Here is a 17,188-nt window from a genome sequence, read left to right as displayed (position 1 = left end):
AATACTAATAAACAGTATTTGATGGTCATTTTTAGTACGAATGGAATACTACTCTTATCAGTTGGACGTATGAATTTGAGGTTGGAAATTGGAAACAATGGTCAAGATTGTTATCAATTTGATATTTATGTATTTTTGATAAGAGAAGAGAAATCATAAATAAAGCAAAATATTAATAGCAATTCGTAATAAATTACATATATTAATTAAATTGAAACGGGGGGAGAGCTAGGTTTGAACCGGAGATTGATTAACATACAAGAAAATTACAAAATCACACAATCATAAGATAAGTTGAAAAAATAGATATCTAAGAATGATTCTTGCATAAGGTGCAGGACGTGGTGACCTGGAATCCAGGTGGTGGTGGGGTTCTTCCACATTGGGCGCACACTGGGGCCTCGTCGTCGTCGTATTTCTGAAATTTAGCTATATTTGGTCATTGTAAGTTTTTTTTGGTCAGTGTAAGTATTTTGTCAGTGTATATGGTCAGTGTAAGTTATTTGGTCAGTGTAAATTAGTCAGTGTAACTTTTGACCGTCAATTTTCAGAGTGTAACATGTACTTGAGATTTGCTTAACTCACCACAAAGATATTATACGACGGACTGTTTGGGAGACTTGCGGAGGGACGAATGTCCGGGTGCTCTTCCGGCAGCTTTACTTGAAGGGGGAGCATGTTATCCCCAACATATAATTCCCCTAGCTGCATCTCCATTGCCTTGATTTGTGCCAGAAGGTGCTCTCGGTCCTCCTGGAGCCACGCGTTCTTTATGCGCTCCTTCTCGAAGAGCGCTTTCCAAATCGTTGCGTTCTTCATTTCCTGCTCCCTCATTCCTTCAAGGTACTGGCATCGTTGGGCCAGGTTTTCAAATTGCGGCGGCTGGTGTTGGGAGCTGGATGGTCCTGGGCTCATCATATTGCTCAGAGCCGGTGATAGCACTGAAAATGGATATTAGAGACTTCAAAACAGATTTTTCGTTCTTTGGTTTAAACTTGCAAAATGCCAATAGCATAGACATGAGTTAGACATGAGTTAGGCGGTCACGTGGTTGTGAATAACAAGATTTATTTTAAAATTGGAAGATGAGAGGGATCAACCTAGAAACAAAAAGTTATCTGGTTACACATTCGGACCATTCTGGCAGACAGGCCCGCCACTGACAGCTTGACTGACATCTGGACTGACAGACACACAGATAAATGGATTTTTGTTCAGATTTGCAACGGGCCGGGCCGGGTTACAGTGCACAAATTTGAAATTTCTAACTTTCCAATTTTTGACTATGTTCTTACATATCGAAAAACTCAACTGTACATCGGATTTTTGACTATTTTTGATAAAAATTTCAAAAATTTCGAAAAGCCGATTCGGGCAGGCCGATATTTTGTAAGTCTGTTTTTGTCCTCCCACTCACCTTCATTCACCATATTGGAATAATTTCCATTCTGCTCCATCATCTGAAGGTCCAAATGTAGATCATCCAGTTTTCCGAATGACTGGCCGAGGTCCACAGCACTATCCACTCCGAACAAGGAAGAGTAGGAAGTGGTAAAGAGAGAGGATCTCGGGTCCTTCATCTCTTTTACTGGACTCATCGGTCCGACAGTGTTGGAGCGTGGACGTTGTTCGGTGCGCTGGAAATAATTGAACAAAACCATGTGAAAACCGCAAAAAACCCCATTTTTAGCTATTTTCAAAACAGATGGCTCAGTGGGATTTTCGACACCTACTGGAGTACCAGAGTTCGAGTCCACCCGGTGGCAAATATTTTTAAAGGCGCATATCTCAAAAGTGGGCAGAGCTATCGAAAAACTTTCAACTACAAAAATGTAGCTATCAGCCTTACCTCAAAGTTAATCCGGCACGTCTCATTTTTAGCCTTCTTTCCAGCCGATCTGACTCCTTGCTCCTCCAGATCACTATGGGCAAAGGCGCAGAAATAGTGACGAGGGCAGAATCCGTGCTGAAATGAAAAATATCCAGATTATAAGAATTAAAATAGTAAAAAATTACCTCCAACATGTCGTTGCATCTCGAAGTTTTGTAAAAATCCTCGTGGAATTGCTGCTCGGTGCGGGAGTGACAGTAACCGCATGAGTCTCCGGCGTGGCAGACATCCGGGTCGTTGGACCAGTCAGCGCCTATTTTGACGGCTGGACAAGGGGTGGAGCTGGAAATGTTTTCAGGTTTTTTTAGGCTCTCAGGCTTCAGGTTTTCAGGATTCCAGGTCCCCAAGATCCCAGGCTTTCAGGGTTCAAGCTCCCGGGCTCCCAGGCTCGCTGGATTCCAGGTCCCAACGCTCCAGACTTTTTAAATCACTTACCGATAGTTATACTTATCCGGACAGCGTCTCTTGTCCTTGAAAGAATGCCAAAACGGGCAGGAATACCCCTGACGACACATATACGGCGTTATCTTGCACTTCTCGGTTTTGTAGTGCTCCAATATGTACTCTTGAGCTGCAAAATAAACAATTTTTAATTTTTAAAACTTTCAAGAAATTTTGAGAAAAACTCACACTGCCACTCGGCTCCTGGCTTGCAAAAGTAGGTATCCTGGATATCTGCTGGAGCGGTTTGAGTGCTCTTCAGGGGCTTCTCGAAAGTGGGGTAACGGGTGTCGTGGGGTCCGTGAGCGTATGCGCAGGAGGGACCGTTCTGGAATTATGTTATTTAATAAATTAGGATTCCATCTAGGTATGTAGCTGCTCACCTTTACGCAATAACCTTTGTAGTTGGTCGGATGGACACATTGAGCAGTTTTGAAGTACCTCGGATGGTACTTTCTTTCGGTGTCACCAGTGACACGATGGAGAAAGCGACAGCTGAAAATCTCACATGTCATCTCTAAATCTCATACTTGGGAAGGCCTGGGTACTTGGCGCCAAAATTCAAATTTCAATTTTTTCGAGGAAAAGTCAAATTTTCGACTATCATTCAGAATTAGAAGAAATTATAAAAAATCATCAGAAATGTTCACATTTTCGATGAAAATCAAAAAAAAAATTTTAATCAAAAAATTGGTTCATTTTTTGAAGCCGGGCCAGGTCGGGCCTTGACATGTATGAAAAATTATATTACCTGTCCCCATTTGGACAACGTCCGGTTTCTGTGTCATATTGATTGCAGAAAACATCCGGGCTGTAGTTGAAAGTGCCATCAGCTAGAAGAACTGGTCTGAAATTCTCTAATTAGAAGATTTTTCTAGAATCAAGTGGACTACCTGCGTCTGCGTTGGCTTGGATAGTGCCAGAAAAAGCAGGTGTATGGACGATGTTCCTCACATTGCTTTTGATCGAATAGAGAGCATTTTTCGGTACGGTAAGTGTTCAGCCAGCTGGAATTTTTTTTAGTTTTTTTTGCTTTATTTCTGGTAAATTTATGTATTTTGGGTGGAATTTCTAGCCATTTTCGTACTTGTCAAGTTCCGGAGGCCCCGCTTCAAAAAGTGAACCTGTTGTTTCAAAAATATTTTTGACATTTTTTCAATTTTTCATCGAAAATGTGTTCAAAAATTGACTTTCACGCGAAAAAATTCAAAAAAATCGAAAAAATTTGAGTTTTGAATTTTGGCGCAAACTACCCGGGCCTTCTTTTTCTCAACAATACTGCTGAAAATTTACCAATTTTCAAATTTTTTTCACAATTTTTTTCTCAATTCAACTATAACCCAAATATTCGTAATCCCCTCTCTTAGACCTTTCAAAAAAGTATAAACAAGCCTCACTTCCCAAAAAAATCAAATTTTCAGATTACGGTATGCGCCTTTAAACTGAAATACTAACCGAAGATGTTTTGGTGTCTCTTGTGTGGATCCTCCTGGTGACGACATACACGAGTTTTCATTCTGCTCATTCATTTTCCGATAGCCGAATTTCCTGACGAATCAAAAAATTCGATTCGCCTCACTACACACACTAATTATCTGAAAAATGTCAGAATTTGTCATTATTTGACAAAATTTTTGTTCAATGACGCCATGGAAGAATGAGGAATAAATAAAAACAAAAATCTTGAAAATGATTCGAAAATTTTATGCAAATGCAAATTTCTTAAAGAAAAATTGCGAAATTGTATTTAGGCCTACATTTGTGGGCTTTTTCCTCAACATTTTACATCACAAATTGCCAATAAACATTTCCGAATCAAAATTTACCGATTTTTCCCAAAAAATACAACAAAAAACTTTCAACAAACAACAAAGAACCCCAAAAAACAAGCAAATTGATTTTCGGACATCTAATAGCACAATGAGAGACATAGACGCCCCGTTGAGAAGAGAAGGGTGGACTGAGGACGCGGCAAAGGGCAAGATTTGAATAAATGGGGGGACGGAGAGAGACGAAGAGGGTGCTTATTAGCAGATGTCTATGTGTTTATGTGCGCGCATGGGTGTTTTTTGATTCTTTAGAATTCGAAAAACAATAAAATTAGAATGAGAGGGGATCTAGGTTGACATTTCCTTTTCGAAAGGGACACGAGTTGTATAGTCTTATGGGTTTTGAAATTGATTTAGGGTCTAAATTATTTACAGTTTATTATCTTGAAACTTCGGGAAAATCTAAAAATTTAGAAATTGACGATGAGTTATAAGACACATCTGAGTTTTAAAACAAATATAGAGACAGATATCGGGACAGACAGATACACGGACAGACAGATGAACAAGAAGACACCCGTGTTGTTTTTCCTCATTTCTCCCTAGTTTTTAACGGAAGTTAAAAACAAATTAAAATCCAATCAAAATATGATGCTACAGTACCGCATAAAAGGTCTCCAACATTGACTGTTTTTAGTGGAAAATAACCAACTTTGAGAGGGTGTTACGGTGCCACCTAATTGTCCGACAAAATTTATTTTGCATGGGTTAAACAGAGCAAAAATAGCACATAATTTTTGAAGTTGACCATTTTTTTGTACGGGCACTCCCAGTACGTTACATATCGACAAAGTAATTTTTGTTTTTGTGAAAAATGACCAACTTTGCCAGCGTATTTCAGTGTCATCTAATTGTCCGGCAAATTGAATTCTGTATGGGCTGAACAGAGCAAAAATAGCACATCATTTTTGTAATTAACCATTATTTGTAGGGACTCTATTTTGAAAGTTGCAGGCCATTATAGTAATTTCTATCTTAATTCGACTAATTTCAGTGCATATTAGCGACATTTAGGAGTTTTCATTTTGACACCCTGTAACCTTCAAGGTAGTGTCCCTACAAATAAATGGTCAACTACAAAAATAATATACTATTTTGGTTCTGTCCAACACATAATAAAAAATAAAATTTGTCGGACGTTCCGGTTACACCGAAATACACTGTCAAAATTGATAACCTCTTGAGCGGTACTGTAGGTGCGCTCAAGAAGAGCTATCAAAACGTTGTCAACTACAGTATGTCTGAAATTTAGTGATGATAATTCTAAATGCAAGTACATAATGTTCAGATAACTGCCGCTGTTGACAAGATAACGGCGTTCTATTTAGTATTCACAATGAGAACATATGTACATTTGCTTCTCCAAAGTTCTAGCGCCCTTTATCTCATGAAAAATTACTGTTAACTAAAAAATTTTAAACAACAAAAATAATCAAAAAGCTATATTAAACATTTCGATAGTTGACAACTTTTTCATAGTGATTTCGGTTGCTGAGATACAAGCGTTACAAAGTGTATGCCTCTAGTGAAGTTAGGCATTTGACACTCTTTCTGTTATCGAAACAATTGGAACAACAACTTTAACCAAAAATAAAGATATAATTTTCGTTTTGTTAATATTTTTCAGAATGTTTTAAATACAAGCAGATTTCGAACGTTCTCATTTTTCAATGGATAGCAATGTCGTGAAATTTCGAAATATTTATTTGTTTATTTGCACACATGTCTTCATTCCAAAAGGACTGATAAGAGTAGGGTGTGACATATGATAGTGTGCACTCGTCATACATATTTCATTCTTCTTTTTCTTAATATTTTCCAGAAGGCACTCCTTCAAACATGTGCTCTCCTGACAACACTGTTAAACTGAACGTTGGTGGTACTATATTCCAATCCACTCATTCCACACTGACTAAGTTCGATGGGTATTTCAAGACAATGTTGGAGACGGAGATCCCGGTTAGTTTCCCCTTTTTATAGCACTTCAGTTTAATTTTCAGGTCGAAAAGAACAAATTCGGGTATATCTTCATCGATCGGGACCCAACTCATTTTCGACAGATATTAAATTTTATGAGAGATGGAGATGTGAGACTTCCGGATTCTGAACAAGACGTTGAGGAAATTTCGAGAGAGGCAAACTTCTACCTGTTGGAGGGACTAATGGAACTCTGTAGCCGTAAATTGGAAGTTCCAGAACCTGAAAACGTTTCAAAAATGAGATTTTTGGAGTCAGATGATGATGTTCTTCGAGCAATTGCTTATCCGGAGAAAGTAAGCTATTGATTTTTTCTCTCGAAAATATACAATAGTTTTCAGCCAGTGCTAATATTCTATTATACTGTAGATCGCTATGATTTTGTTCTTAAGCCATGCGAGGATATCAAGATTTTTGAGGTTCTGAAAGAATACGAAACAACGTTCGATATTTATTTTCGTGAGTTGCAAATTAAGAAACAATTATGTAATAATAATTCATATTTAGGAAAGAGAAAGCCTGACGCAAAATAGCCAAGCAAATAGCGCAAAATAGCCAAGACGGTGACTGGGGGTTCTGTATTTACTACAAAAATGAAACAATAGCTAAAGTAGCTCTTCCCAAATCTTCTCGAGAGTTGACTACAAAAATTCAAAAGTATATTAAAGATATTGAACGTTTCAAGTGTTCTAATAATTAATACATAGTATTTGAATACATTTTTGCTGTTTGACTTTCAAAAATCTGTACGAATCAAGACTTTGAAGAATGATGTTATCGAAATATCCACATTGAATACACGGACACTCACTCTCCATCTAATAAACAGAAAACAACATTTTAAGAAGAATAGACTCCGAAGATTTGAAACAACGAAAACACTTCACTTACAAGAGAATGAACCAGAGTGAAACGCGAGATTCTTGCAGATAATTCGTTGTTTTCGATCTTCGGAGTATATTCATTTTATTTAGCGTAATTAGCGCGTACTAGTGATACAGATCACGTATTATCATACGTCACCATTTATGTCCACATAAAGATTGTTTACCTCAATCACTCCCCTTTTTGAATTCTCTCATTGATAACACTTTTCCTTTTCTCACTCTTATTTTTTCATAATTTCCTTTTCCAAAGTTATGAGCTCCTCAATTCAATTAGACGTTGGAGGCACTATATTCAAGACTAGTAAATCCACGTTGACAAGATTCGATGGATTTTTCAAAACAATGCTGGAGACAAATGTTCCGGTAAGTCATCAACATTATCGCATATATTTTCAATTATGTACAGATAGAACAAAACCAATCCGGTCATATTTTCATCGACCGAGACCCCACTCACTTCCAAGTCATTCTCAATTTCATGAGGGAATCTTCCCGACGTGGATCTTCCCGATTCCGAAGACACGGTGAAGAAAATTTCAAGAGAAGCAAACTTCTACTTGTTGGAGGGACTCATGGAACTATGTAGCCGTAAATGGGAAGTTCCGGAACCTAAAAACGTTTCCAAAATGAAATTTTTGGAGACAGAGGATGATGTTCTTCGAGCAATTGCTTATCCAGAAAAAGTAAGCTATTGATTTTTTTTCTCTCGAATTTTCACGATAGTTTTCAGCCAGTACTCATATTGTATTATTCTCTTGACTACGAGAACAAGGTTTTTAAACCATGGGATTATGATAATGGTGGACTTTTCGATATTTTTGAGTTTTTGAAAAAATACGAAACGGAGTTCGATATTTATTTCCGTAAGTTGTAAATTCAGAAAAATTTAATAATAGTTGATTTTTAGGAAAGCGAAAAAATGATGACGCAGACTGGATGTTCTGTATTTACTACAAAAATCAATCTATAGCTAAAGAACATTTTCACGAATACTATTCCAGAGATGTTGATAATAAAATTCAAAAATATATCAAAGATATTGAATGTTTCAAGCGCTCTGATAATCAATGAACAGTGTTCGAATACATTTTTGTTGTTTGATTTTTAAATATCTCTACAAATCAAGACTTTAAAGAATACAATTTTCAAAATATTAGAACCAGTTCAACAAGTCTCCACCGAGATATCATGTTCAGTATTGGCAGTGTTGACAGTCGACTCGATCTCCTTCTTTTCATCACGACCGCCCATCTTTCTTTTGTAATAGAAGAACCAGAAGGCAGCAGCTGCACCGGCAAGACACAGAAGAACGATCAGGATGATCAGGAAGATGACCCAGCCCTGAAAAAATCTATACAATCGGTCCTGAATTGAAGTGAAAAACTGTCAGAAATCACACCTACCGACATTCCTCACATTCCAAGAATATCACAACAGATTCCATACCCATAGCTGTCCGTTTTGCCATTTTTTGTTGCTCTCTGTTTCAAAATTTAAAATAATGAATTGGTGTCATTCTTTTTTCATCAATAAAAAGTTGCCTTTTTTATACTCTTGGGCGAATTTTACGTGTGACCCTGAAAAATGAAATTTTCTGACAGTTTTTTGTTATTTTATGTCAAAATAAATTGTGTTCCAACAGATCACGTATGTACTTCAACTGGTAGAACTCCAGAAGGTTTCCTTCATTGGCGGCTTCTATCGACGATCATCTTTTAAATGTTGTCATTTGAGGGTTGATCTTGGAGTAAATTTTTGAGGATTCACTTTTTCAAAGATTTTTTTTCAAAGAGCAATAAACCTCTAGCTGAATGTATAATTTTTTTGGCTCTGTTCCAAAATCGGAGGCCCATGGCAGAATCGGAGGCCCGTAAAAAATCGGAGGCCCATGGCAGAATGGGAGGCCCATAAAAAAATAAGAGGCCCGTAGCAGAATCGGAGGCCCATGGCAGAATCGGAGGCCCGTAAAAAATCGGAGGCCCATGGCAGAATGGGAGGCCCATAAAAAAATAAGAGGCCCGTAGCAGAATCGGAGGCCCATGGCAGAATCGGAGGCCCGTAAAAAATCGGAGGCCCATGGCAGAATGGGAGGCCCATAAAAAAATAAGAGGCCCGTAGCAGAATCGGAGGCCCATGGCAGAATCGGAGGCCCATGGTAGATAGAGAATGTCATCGTTTATAAATGATGAAAAAATCCCTTATAAGCATCTGAAGTAGTGCAGAAGTCTGAAAACCATGTTATAACTACATGATGCGCAAAGCTGATTATTTTTTCATTCATTGCTAATTATAACAAATCTTTTTTAACACATTTATTTACCCGAATATTTATGTGAATAATTGTTAAAGGAAAAGAAGTAATACATATTATACAAGTAAAAATACAATTATATACATGAAGTTATTCAGGTGTTTAAAAAAAAGAGTACTCGGTTACATCTACAAACCCTATTACACGAAATTGAGTACCTAATTTGAAGTCCATGCGATGAGAATAAAATTTGTTCCAGTAATCGTTTAAAACTATCTGAAACACAGCTAGGACTTATCCTTTGACTAATATGGCTGCGTCTCCATCACCAGCAGTTACGCCATCTACTGCTGAGTCACCTGTGGTAACAACCTCCTCCACACCTCTTCTAACGACAAAAAAACGACGTGGACACAGAACATCCGCTGTTCCCTCAGTCACAACCTCCTTTTCTACGACTCCATCGTTGTCTTCTTCCACATTCTCTCTTCCGCCAACATCTGCGACAACACTATCTACATCAAACTTACTCTCTCCGACAACAACTAGACAAAGTGGCTACAGATCATCTACTGTATCTACACCTACTATCACAACTCGATTGTCGTTTATATCTACATCCGCTGTTTCATATACAGCTTTTACAGCCACAACTTTCAATCCATCTTCTCAAACAACAGCTAGACGACGTGGCCCGAGAAAATCCGCTGTTCCATCTGCCGGCACATCTCCCACCACTACGGCCACTGCGTTCACATTTACTGTCCCTCTGTCATCCACTGCAACGTCAAAAATTACACCAACAGCCACGACACCTTCCCAAACAACTACAATCAAACGAGGTGGACGCAGAACATCTAAAATGTTTTCTACTACCCCCTTCTCTTCTTCAACTTTGACTAAAACTACGAGAGTTAAACCTACTAAAACTCCTAGTTATACAACTAAAAAACCACAAAGTAAACTCACTACTACTACTAAGAATTCCATAATTCATAGCCCCACTAACCCGCCCACAAGATCAAGACATGTTACAACAGGTCGCCCCACAACGACAAAGAAAACGAAAACATCCTCTTCGTGTTTCAAATCCCCTACAACTCCGCAGCCTCCAAAACTTCCAAAGATGCCCAAGGCACCCAAAGTACAAACTGGCAAAGGCGGATAGTTGCTTCCCATTTTTTTCCTTTAACAATTATTCACATAAATATGTCACTTTCTTCGGGTAAATAAATGTGTTAAAAAAGATCTGTTATAATTAGCAATGAATGAAAAAAAAATAAAAATCAGCTTTGCGCATCATGTAGTTACAACATGGTTTTCAGACTTCTGCACTACTTCAGATGCTTATAAAGGAGTTTTTCATCATTTATAAACGATGACATTCTCTATCTACCATGGGCCTCCGATTCTGCCATGGGCCTCCGATTCTGCTACGGGCCTCTTATTTTTTTATGGGCCTCCGATTCCGCCATGGGCCTCCGATTCTGCCATGGACCTCCGATTTTTTTATGGGCCTCTGATTTTGGAACAGAGCCATTTTTTTAATGCCGAATCCTTTTGAGTTTGATTCTTCACCTTATTCTAACCCAGACAATTTTAACTAAATGTAACAATGAGATGTTTTTTCCTTCAAATTAATTATTGACGTTACTAGTTATGTCCACATAAATGTTGTTTACCCCTATCTTTCTCCTTTCTAAATTTTTTCACTGATAACACTTTTCCTTTTCTCACTCTTCTTTTTCATAATTTCCTTTTCCAAAGTTATGAGCTCCCCAATTCAATTAGACGTTGGAGGCACTATATTCAAGACTAGTAAATCCACGTTGACAAGATTCGATGGATTTTTCAAAACTATGTTGGAGACAAATGTTCCGGTAGATCATTATCACGATTTAGTCATATAATTCAATTATTTCCAGGTAGAACAAAACAAGTCCGGTCATATTTTCATCGATCGTGACCCAACTCACTTTAGATTGATTCTGAATTTCATGAGAGATGGCGATGTGAAACTTCCGGATTCTAAACAAGACCTTGATGAAATTTCAAGAGAAGCAAACTTCTACTTGTTGAAGGGACTCATGGAACTATGTAGCCGTAAATGGGAAGTTCCGGAACCTAAAAAGGTTTCAAAAATGAGATTTTTGGAGTCAGATGATGATGTTCTTCGAGCAATTGCTTATCCAGAAAAAGTAAGCTATTAAACTTTTTTACTTCAATTTTTACGGTAGTTTTCAGGCAGTACTAATATTCTATTATACTGTTGACCGCCGTGGCAGGGTTATAAAATTATGGGATAGTGATAACCAACGTTATTTCGATATTTTCGAGTTATTGAAAAAATACGAAAAGGAGTTCGATATTTATTTCCGTGAGTTGCGAATTCAGAAAACATTAATAATAGTTGATATTTAGGAAAGCGGCCGCCTGGTGACGAAGACTGGTTGTTCTGTATTTACTACAAAAATCAAATAATAGTTCAAGAAAATTTTTCCAAATCTTTCCGAAATTTCGATACAGAAATTCAAAACTGTATTGGAGAAATTGAGTGTCTCAAGAGTTCTGATGATTACTAAATAGTGTTCGAATTTTTGTTGCGTGATCAAAACTTTGAAGAATGAAGTTATCGAAATATCCATATACTCAGCACAGAAATATCAAATACAAAGACCCACACAGTTCATCTAATATACAGAATACAACATTATCAACATCGGTATCTCCATCGGTCTCTATTTCTCGCGTCCCACTTATTTCAACATTAGACAGTATAAAACTGACGGCAATAAAGCAAAGCTAATTATTTGTGTCGAAAGTATAACTACTCTTTGAGCAATAAAAATCCAAACATTTTTCCCACTCCGCGCGGCTCTGGTGCCTTCTAGCCACGGTCGTCATTAGAATGTTGTCATTTGAAATGTTCCTTTGGTACTGGGAGTCAATCTTGGAGTAAATTTGTGAGATTAAATTTTTCAAAGAATGTTTTCACTTTTTTGAGCAATACACCGCTAGCTGAATGTATTATTCTTTTTTAAATGCCGAAACCTTTTGAGCTCAATTCATCACTTATTTTATCCAGAATATTTTCACTGGAAGACTCTTTCTGTCTCTTTTCTTTGAAAACATTTTCAACTCCTGAAAAATATATAAGCACGCAACAGCTCTTTTGTTTCAAAGACCTTTTTTCTAGAGTGCAAAGTTTGATTTTGTAAGAATGTGAGACATGCTTATGAACAAAGAAGGGACACTTGCATTATGTTACATACTTTAGCTTGGAAGAGAAAGTAGTACTGCACCTCCAATAAATATTCAGTTAAACTTCATTCAAGTATCTAAACTTTTAAATTTATTTTGAACTATTTAATGTCATACGTCACTATGTCCACATAAAGGTTGTTTACACCTATCATACCTCTTTCTGAATTTTCTCACTGACAACGCTTTTCCTTTTCTCACTCTTATTTTTTCACAATTTCCCTTTTCAAAGTTATGAGCTCCCCAATTCAACTAGACGTTGGAGGCACTCTATTCAAGACTAGTAAATCTACGTTGACAAGATTCGATGGATTTTTCAAAACAATGCTGGAGACAAATGTTCCGGTAGGTCATTAACACTATTTTATCCTTTAGTGTCAATTATTTTTAGATTGAACGAAACCAGTCCGGTCATATTTTCATTGATCGTGACCCCACTCACTTCCAAGTCATTCTCAATTTTATGAGAGACAGTGACGTGGATCTTCCTGATTCCTAAGACACGGTGAAGAAAATTTCAAGAGAAGCTAACTTCTACTTGTTAGAGGGACTAATGGAACTATGTAGCCGTAAATTGGAAGTTCCGGAACCTAAAAAGGTTTCAGAAATCAGAATTTTGGAAACTGATGAACAAGTATTCCAAAAGATTGCTTATCCAGAAAAAGTGAGCCGCCGGTTTTTCTTTCATTCACTTTACTACGATTTGCAGCCTGTACTGATCTGTTATTTTATTGTTCTCACAGATGGTGTGATTTTTAAACCACACGATGTCTATGTAAGAGAGCCTTTCAATATATCTGAGTTTTTGGAAAAATACGAAACGGAATTTGATATTTATTTTTGTGAGTTGCAAATTAAGAAAACACTATTAATAATTCATATTTAGGAAAGCGAAAGAGCGATCCCAAACGTTACAATAACTGGATGTTCTATGTTTACTACAAAAATGAAACAATAGCTAAAGTAGCTCTTCCCAATTCTTCCCGAGATTTCGATACAAAAATGCAACAATTAATTGCAAAAATTGGGCGTCTCAAGAGTTCTGATGATTACTAAATAGTGTTCAAATACATTTTTGTCGATTTATTTTTAAAGATCTGCACGAATCAAGACTTTGACGAATGAACTTCTCAAAATATCCGTATACTCAGCATGGAAATATTAAATATCCTCTTTCTGTCCTTTTTTCAAAAAAACTTTTAGCTCCTAAAAAATATATGAGCTCGCAACGGCTTCATTGTTTCAAAATATTTTTTCAAGAGTGCAAAATTTGATTTCGTAACAATGTGAGACATGTTTTTACAAAGAGGAGACATTTGCATTGTGCTACAAATTTCAGTCTGGAAGAGAAAGTAGTGCTGTAATTCCTATAAATATTTAGTTAAACTTTATTCAAGTGTCTAAAACTCTCAATCTCTTTTCAAACTATTTATTGTCATACGTCACTATGTCCACATAAAGGTTGTTTACACCTATCATACCTCTTTCTGAATTTTCTCACTGACAACGCTTTTCCTTTTCTCACTCTTATTTTTTCATAATTTCCTTTTCCAAAGTTATGAGCTCCCCAATTCAACTAGACGTTGGGGGCACTATATTCGAGACTAGTAAATCCACGTTGACAAGATTCGATGGATTTTTCAAAACTATGCTGGAGACAAATGTTCCGGTAGGTCATTAACATCATTTTCTCATATAGTTTCAATTATTTTCAGGTAGAACGAAACCAGTCCGGTCATATTTTCCTCGACCGTGATCCCACTCACTTTCAAGTCATTCTCAATTTCATGAGAGACGGTGACGTGGATCTTCCTGATTCCGAAGAAACCGTGAAGAAAATTTCAAGAGAAGCCAACTATTTTCTGTTGAATGGATTAATGGAGTTATGCAACCAGAAACTGAAAAACTCCGCAGTTAACAATCTGCCAATGTCTAGAATGAAATTTTTGGAGACTTATGATCAAGTACTCCGAGTCATTGCAAATCCCCAAAAAGTGAGTTGTTTAAAACAAAACTTTGAATTAGTAGATCTTAATTTTTTGTTTCAGCCTGTCATTATCATCTATTACGTAGTTTCTCATGATGGCTTAATTGAGAAGCCACTTGGAGTTCAAAGCCACCAGTTTTTCGACATAACCCAGTTTCTTGACAAATATGAAAATACATTCGACGTGTATTTCAGTAAGTTTAAACAGAAAACTGCAATACTAAAAAGGGGCAATTATTGCTAGAAATTACTTCGCCGATTGATAAATTATTAGGATGCGCTGAAAACTTATTCAGTTTTTTTCCAGAACAACTCGATTACAAAAGAAAAGAAGAATATCGTCGGAAATCTTGGCACCTAGGTTGTTACTATAAAAATAATGTGATCAGTGAATCCGCGTTCTCTTGTGGTGTTGGCATGTTAGAGAAAATAATTGCAGAGTTTATTGAAAGAATTGAATAGATCTCTATGTGTTCTTCTGGATAAATATTTTTATACTCATGTTTTTTTTTAAATGAAGACTCATGAATTATACAAATTACCGTTTCACAAACAAGAGAAGATAGGATAGTGAAATAGTTGAAAGTTTATGTCTACACACACACGGATAGGACTACACCTCTTCTCTCTTCTTCTTCTCTTTATTCGAATGACCCCTGCGAGAGAAAACGGACACCCTCTAACCGACTTCTCCTCCTCTCTCCTCTCGTGGCCAGCCGCTGCTCTGACGATTCTGTTTTCCCACTTTTTCTTTGTGTCCTCCACGTTTGCATGATCTATAATGGCATTTCTTGTGTCACCGAGTGTTTCTATTAGGTGAAAGATTTCCACCGGAGGGTTTAGACATATTTTTGGGGTGTTTTGGTGCGGTCTTTTAATTGTAATTAAGATTTTCATAATTCCAAATAGCTTTGTGGGTTTTGGACCTAATTGATTTTTTTCTTAGATAAAAAATAAAGAAAATGAGTCACAGCGATTATTCGGGAACTAAGTAAATTGACCTGTAAGTTTTTAAAACTTGAATTTCAGTTAGAATTGTACCAAATTTATAAACACCCGAACTAGAACTGTCCCGATTTAGAACTGACCCAATTTACAACTAACTAATGTCACCAGAAACACTTTATCCCTCAATTTTTTTGATTTCTGGTTGAAATGCGTTTCCTATTGTTTGTTTCCTCTCGATGCAACATTACCGCACAGAAATCTCTCTTTCTCTCTTATTTTTTGTTTTCACAAATTTTTTTTCCAGAGTTATGAGCTCCTCAATTATTCAATTAGACGTTGGAGGCACATTATTCAAGACTAGTAAATCCACGTTGACAAGATTCGATGGATTTTTCAAAACTATGCTGGAGACAAGTGTTCCGGCAAGTCTTGAACACTATTTTCTCATATAGTTTCCGTCCTTTCCAGGTAGAACTAGACCAGTCCGGTCATATTTTCATTGACCGTGACCCTACTCACTTCCAAGTCATTCTCAATTATATGAGAGACGATGACGTGGATCTTCCCGATTCCGAAGACGCGGTGAAGAGAATTTCAAGAGAAGCCAACTTCTACTTGTTGCATGGATTAATGGAATTATGCAATCAGAAGCTGAAAAACTCGGCTGTTAAAAATCTGCCAATGTCTAGAATGAAATTTTTGGAGACTTATGAGCAAGTACTCCGAGTCATTGCAAATCCCCAAAAAGTGAGTTGTTTAAACAACTTTGAATTTGTAGGTCTTGATCTTTTGTTTCAGCCTGTCATCCTCGTCTACTACTCGGTTTCTGCTTATGGTTTTATTAAAAAGCCTGAACGTGCGAATTTCACGTTTTTCAACATATCGGAGTTTCTCGACAAATACGAAAATAAATTCGACGTTTATTTCAGTAAGTTAAAAGCAGAAGTGGTCATAAAGAGCGTCGCACTTGCAGTTTTTGATTGATACCTGTGCATTGTGAGTGACACCACCTCACTGATTAGTTGCCGGTGGCAAGGTACCCTCATAACCCTGTAGTTCTCCGAGTCCTCACAATAAATACGCAACGACACTCCGCCAAAGGCTCACGCGCCTACCGTAACCTCAGCGCGTCAGTTCACGTGGACACGTGTACTCCACGTGGCAACAAGTGGTTTTCTGAAGTCGGTTGGCTTTCAGAGTTAGTTCTAATTTTAGCGTTGGTGTTTTGAGTTTTGTTTTGTAAGTTTACGCTCTCTTAATCTAATTTCTTGCAATAAACCTTATTTATTGTAAGAAACTTTGTTAATTGCCGTCTTATTTTATCCGGAACCTATCACCCCGTATTTCTACGCGGGCAACTTATTAATACAGTAGGGAAATCTCACTTTGATGGTAGATAAAGCAATTACAAAAATAAACATATACTTTTGATCAATACATTCCTAACACAATTACCATTGTAAGATCATCAATTAAACCATGGCATATGTACGCACAATTATAATCATTTTATCTGAAAATTGCATGTTCTTTAGTTTGAGTTTATCAGTTTTTTTCCAGAACAACTTGATCACAAAAGAAATGAAGAAAATTGGCATCTAGGTTGCTACTACAAACATGATTTGATCAAAGTAACCGAGTTAACCTCTTATGTTACGCCCGACGAAATAATTGCAAAGTTTCTTGAAAAAATTAAATAGACCTTTGTGTTTTTTT

At 37.0% G+C, this 17,188-nt stretch overlaps 9 protein-coding genes across 9 annotated transcripts; 7 read left to right on the top strand and 2 right to left on the bottom strand.

The window, feature by feature from the left end:
- Nucleotides 1-310: 310 nt before the first annotated feature.
- GCK72_007560 (uncharacterized protein) lies at nt 311-3,861 on the bottom strand (the record flags this gene model as incomplete). Its single annotated transcript, XM_003107056.2, has 11 exons — nt 311-418; nt 586-941; nt 1,418-1,637; nt 1,850-1,966; nt 2,017-2,173; nt 2,327-2,462; nt 2,522-2,660; nt 2,716-2,827; nt 3,084-3,179; nt 3,226-3,339; nt 3,788-3,861. 11 exons carry the CDS (start codon nt 3,859-3,861, stop codon nt 311-313), a joined length of 1,629 nt encoding a protein of 542 aa, XP_003107104.2.
- Nucleotides 3,862-6,000: 2,139 nt separating this feature from the next.
- On the top strand, nt 6,001-6,671 carry GCK72_007559 (uncharacterized protein; the record flags this gene model as incomplete). Its single annotated transcript, XM_053726298.1, has 4 exons — nt 6,001-6,120; nt 6,222-6,434; nt 6,480-6,597; nt 6,646-6,671. The coding sequence occupies 4 exons, from the start codon at nt 6,001-6,003 to the stop codon at nt 6,669-6,671; spliced, it is 477 nt and encodes a 158-aa protein (XP_053590492.1).
- A 606-nt stretch (nt 6,672-7,277) lies between these two features.
- On the top strand, nt 7,278-7,611 carry GCK72_007558 (uncharacterized protein; the record flags this gene model as incomplete). Its single annotated transcript, XM_053726297.1, has 2 exons — nt 7,278-7,388; nt 7,432-7,611. The coding sequence occupies 2 exons, from the start codon at nt 7,278-7,280 to the stop codon at nt 7,609-7,611; spliced, it is 291 nt and encodes a 96-aa protein (XP_053590491.1).
- A 40-nt stretch (nt 7,612-7,651) lies between these two features.
- GCK72_007557 (uncharacterized protein) lies at nt 7,652-8,096 on the top strand (the record flags this gene model as incomplete). Its single annotated transcript, XM_003100035.2, has 3 exons — nt 7,652-7,708; nt 7,756-7,888; nt 7,933-8,096. The coding sequence occupies 3 exons, from the start codon at nt 7,652-7,654 to the stop codon at nt 8,094-8,096; spliced, it is 354 nt and encodes a 117-aa protein (XP_003100083.2).
- Nucleotides 8,097-8,189: 93 nt separating this feature from the next.
- On the bottom strand, nt 8,190-8,493 carry GCK72_007556 (uncharacterized protein; the record flags this gene model as incomplete). Its single annotated transcript, XM_053726296.1, has 2 exons — nt 8,190-8,376; nt 8,429-8,493. 2 exons carry the CDS (start codon nt 8,491-8,493, stop codon nt 8,190-8,192), a joined length of 252 nt encoding a protein of 83 aa, XP_053590490.1.
- Nucleotides 8,494-9,586: 1,093 nt separating this feature from the next.
- GCK72_007555 (uncharacterized protein) lies at nt 9,587-10,444 on the top strand (the record flags this gene model as incomplete). The annotated part of the gene is made up of 1 exon (XM_053726295.1): nt 9,587-10,444. The coding sequence occupies one exon, from the start codon at nt 9,587-9,589 to the stop codon at nt 10,442-10,444; it is 858 nt and encodes a 285-aa protein (XP_053590489.1).
- Nucleotides 10,445-11,045: 601 nt separating this feature from the next.
- GCK72_007554 (uncharacterized protein) lies at nt 11,046-11,858 on the top strand (the record flags this gene model as incomplete). The annotated part of the gene is made up of 4 exons (XM_053726294.1): nt 11,046-11,156; nt 11,202-11,474; nt 11,521-11,653; nt 11,698-11,858. 4 exons carry the CDS (start codon nt 11,046-11,048, stop codon nt 11,856-11,858), a joined length of 678 nt encoding a protein of 225 aa, XP_053590488.1.
- A 913-nt stretch (nt 11,859-12,771) lies between these two features.
- On the top strand, nt 12,772-13,036 carry GCK72_007553 (uncharacterized protein; the record flags this gene model as incomplete). Its single annotated transcript, XM_053726293.1, has 2 exons — nt 12,772-12,882; nt 12,929-13,036. 2 exons carry the CDS (start codon nt 12,772-12,774, stop codon nt 13,034-13,036), a joined length of 219 nt encoding a protein of 72 aa, XP_053590487.1.
- Nucleotides 13,037-14,095: 1,059 nt separating this feature from the next.
- Nucleotides 14,096-17,172, top strand: GCK72_007552 (uncharacterized protein; the record flags this gene model as incomplete). The annotated part of the gene is made up of 8 exons (XM_053726292.1): nt 14,096-14,206; nt 14,253-14,531; nt 14,586-14,718; nt 14,832-14,943; nt 15,777-15,894; nt 15,941-16,219; nt 16,271-16,400; nt 17,033-17,172. 8 exons carry the CDS (start codon nt 14,096-14,098, stop codon nt 17,170-17,172), a joined length of 1,302 nt encoding a protein of 433 aa, XP_053590486.1.
- Nucleotides 17,173-17,188: the final 16 nt, after the last annotated feature.

Source organism: Caenorhabditis remanei, chromosome II, assembly GCF_010183535.1.
Source record: "Caenorhabditis remanei strain PX506 chromosome II, whole genome shotgun sequence".
NCBI lineage: Eukaryota > Metazoa > Nematoda > Chromadorea > Rhabditida > Rhabditidae > Caenorhabditis > Caenorhabditis remanei.
The sequence above is the reverse complement of the archived record's forward strand: the minus strand, read 5'-3'. Positions and strand labels throughout refer to the sequence as shown.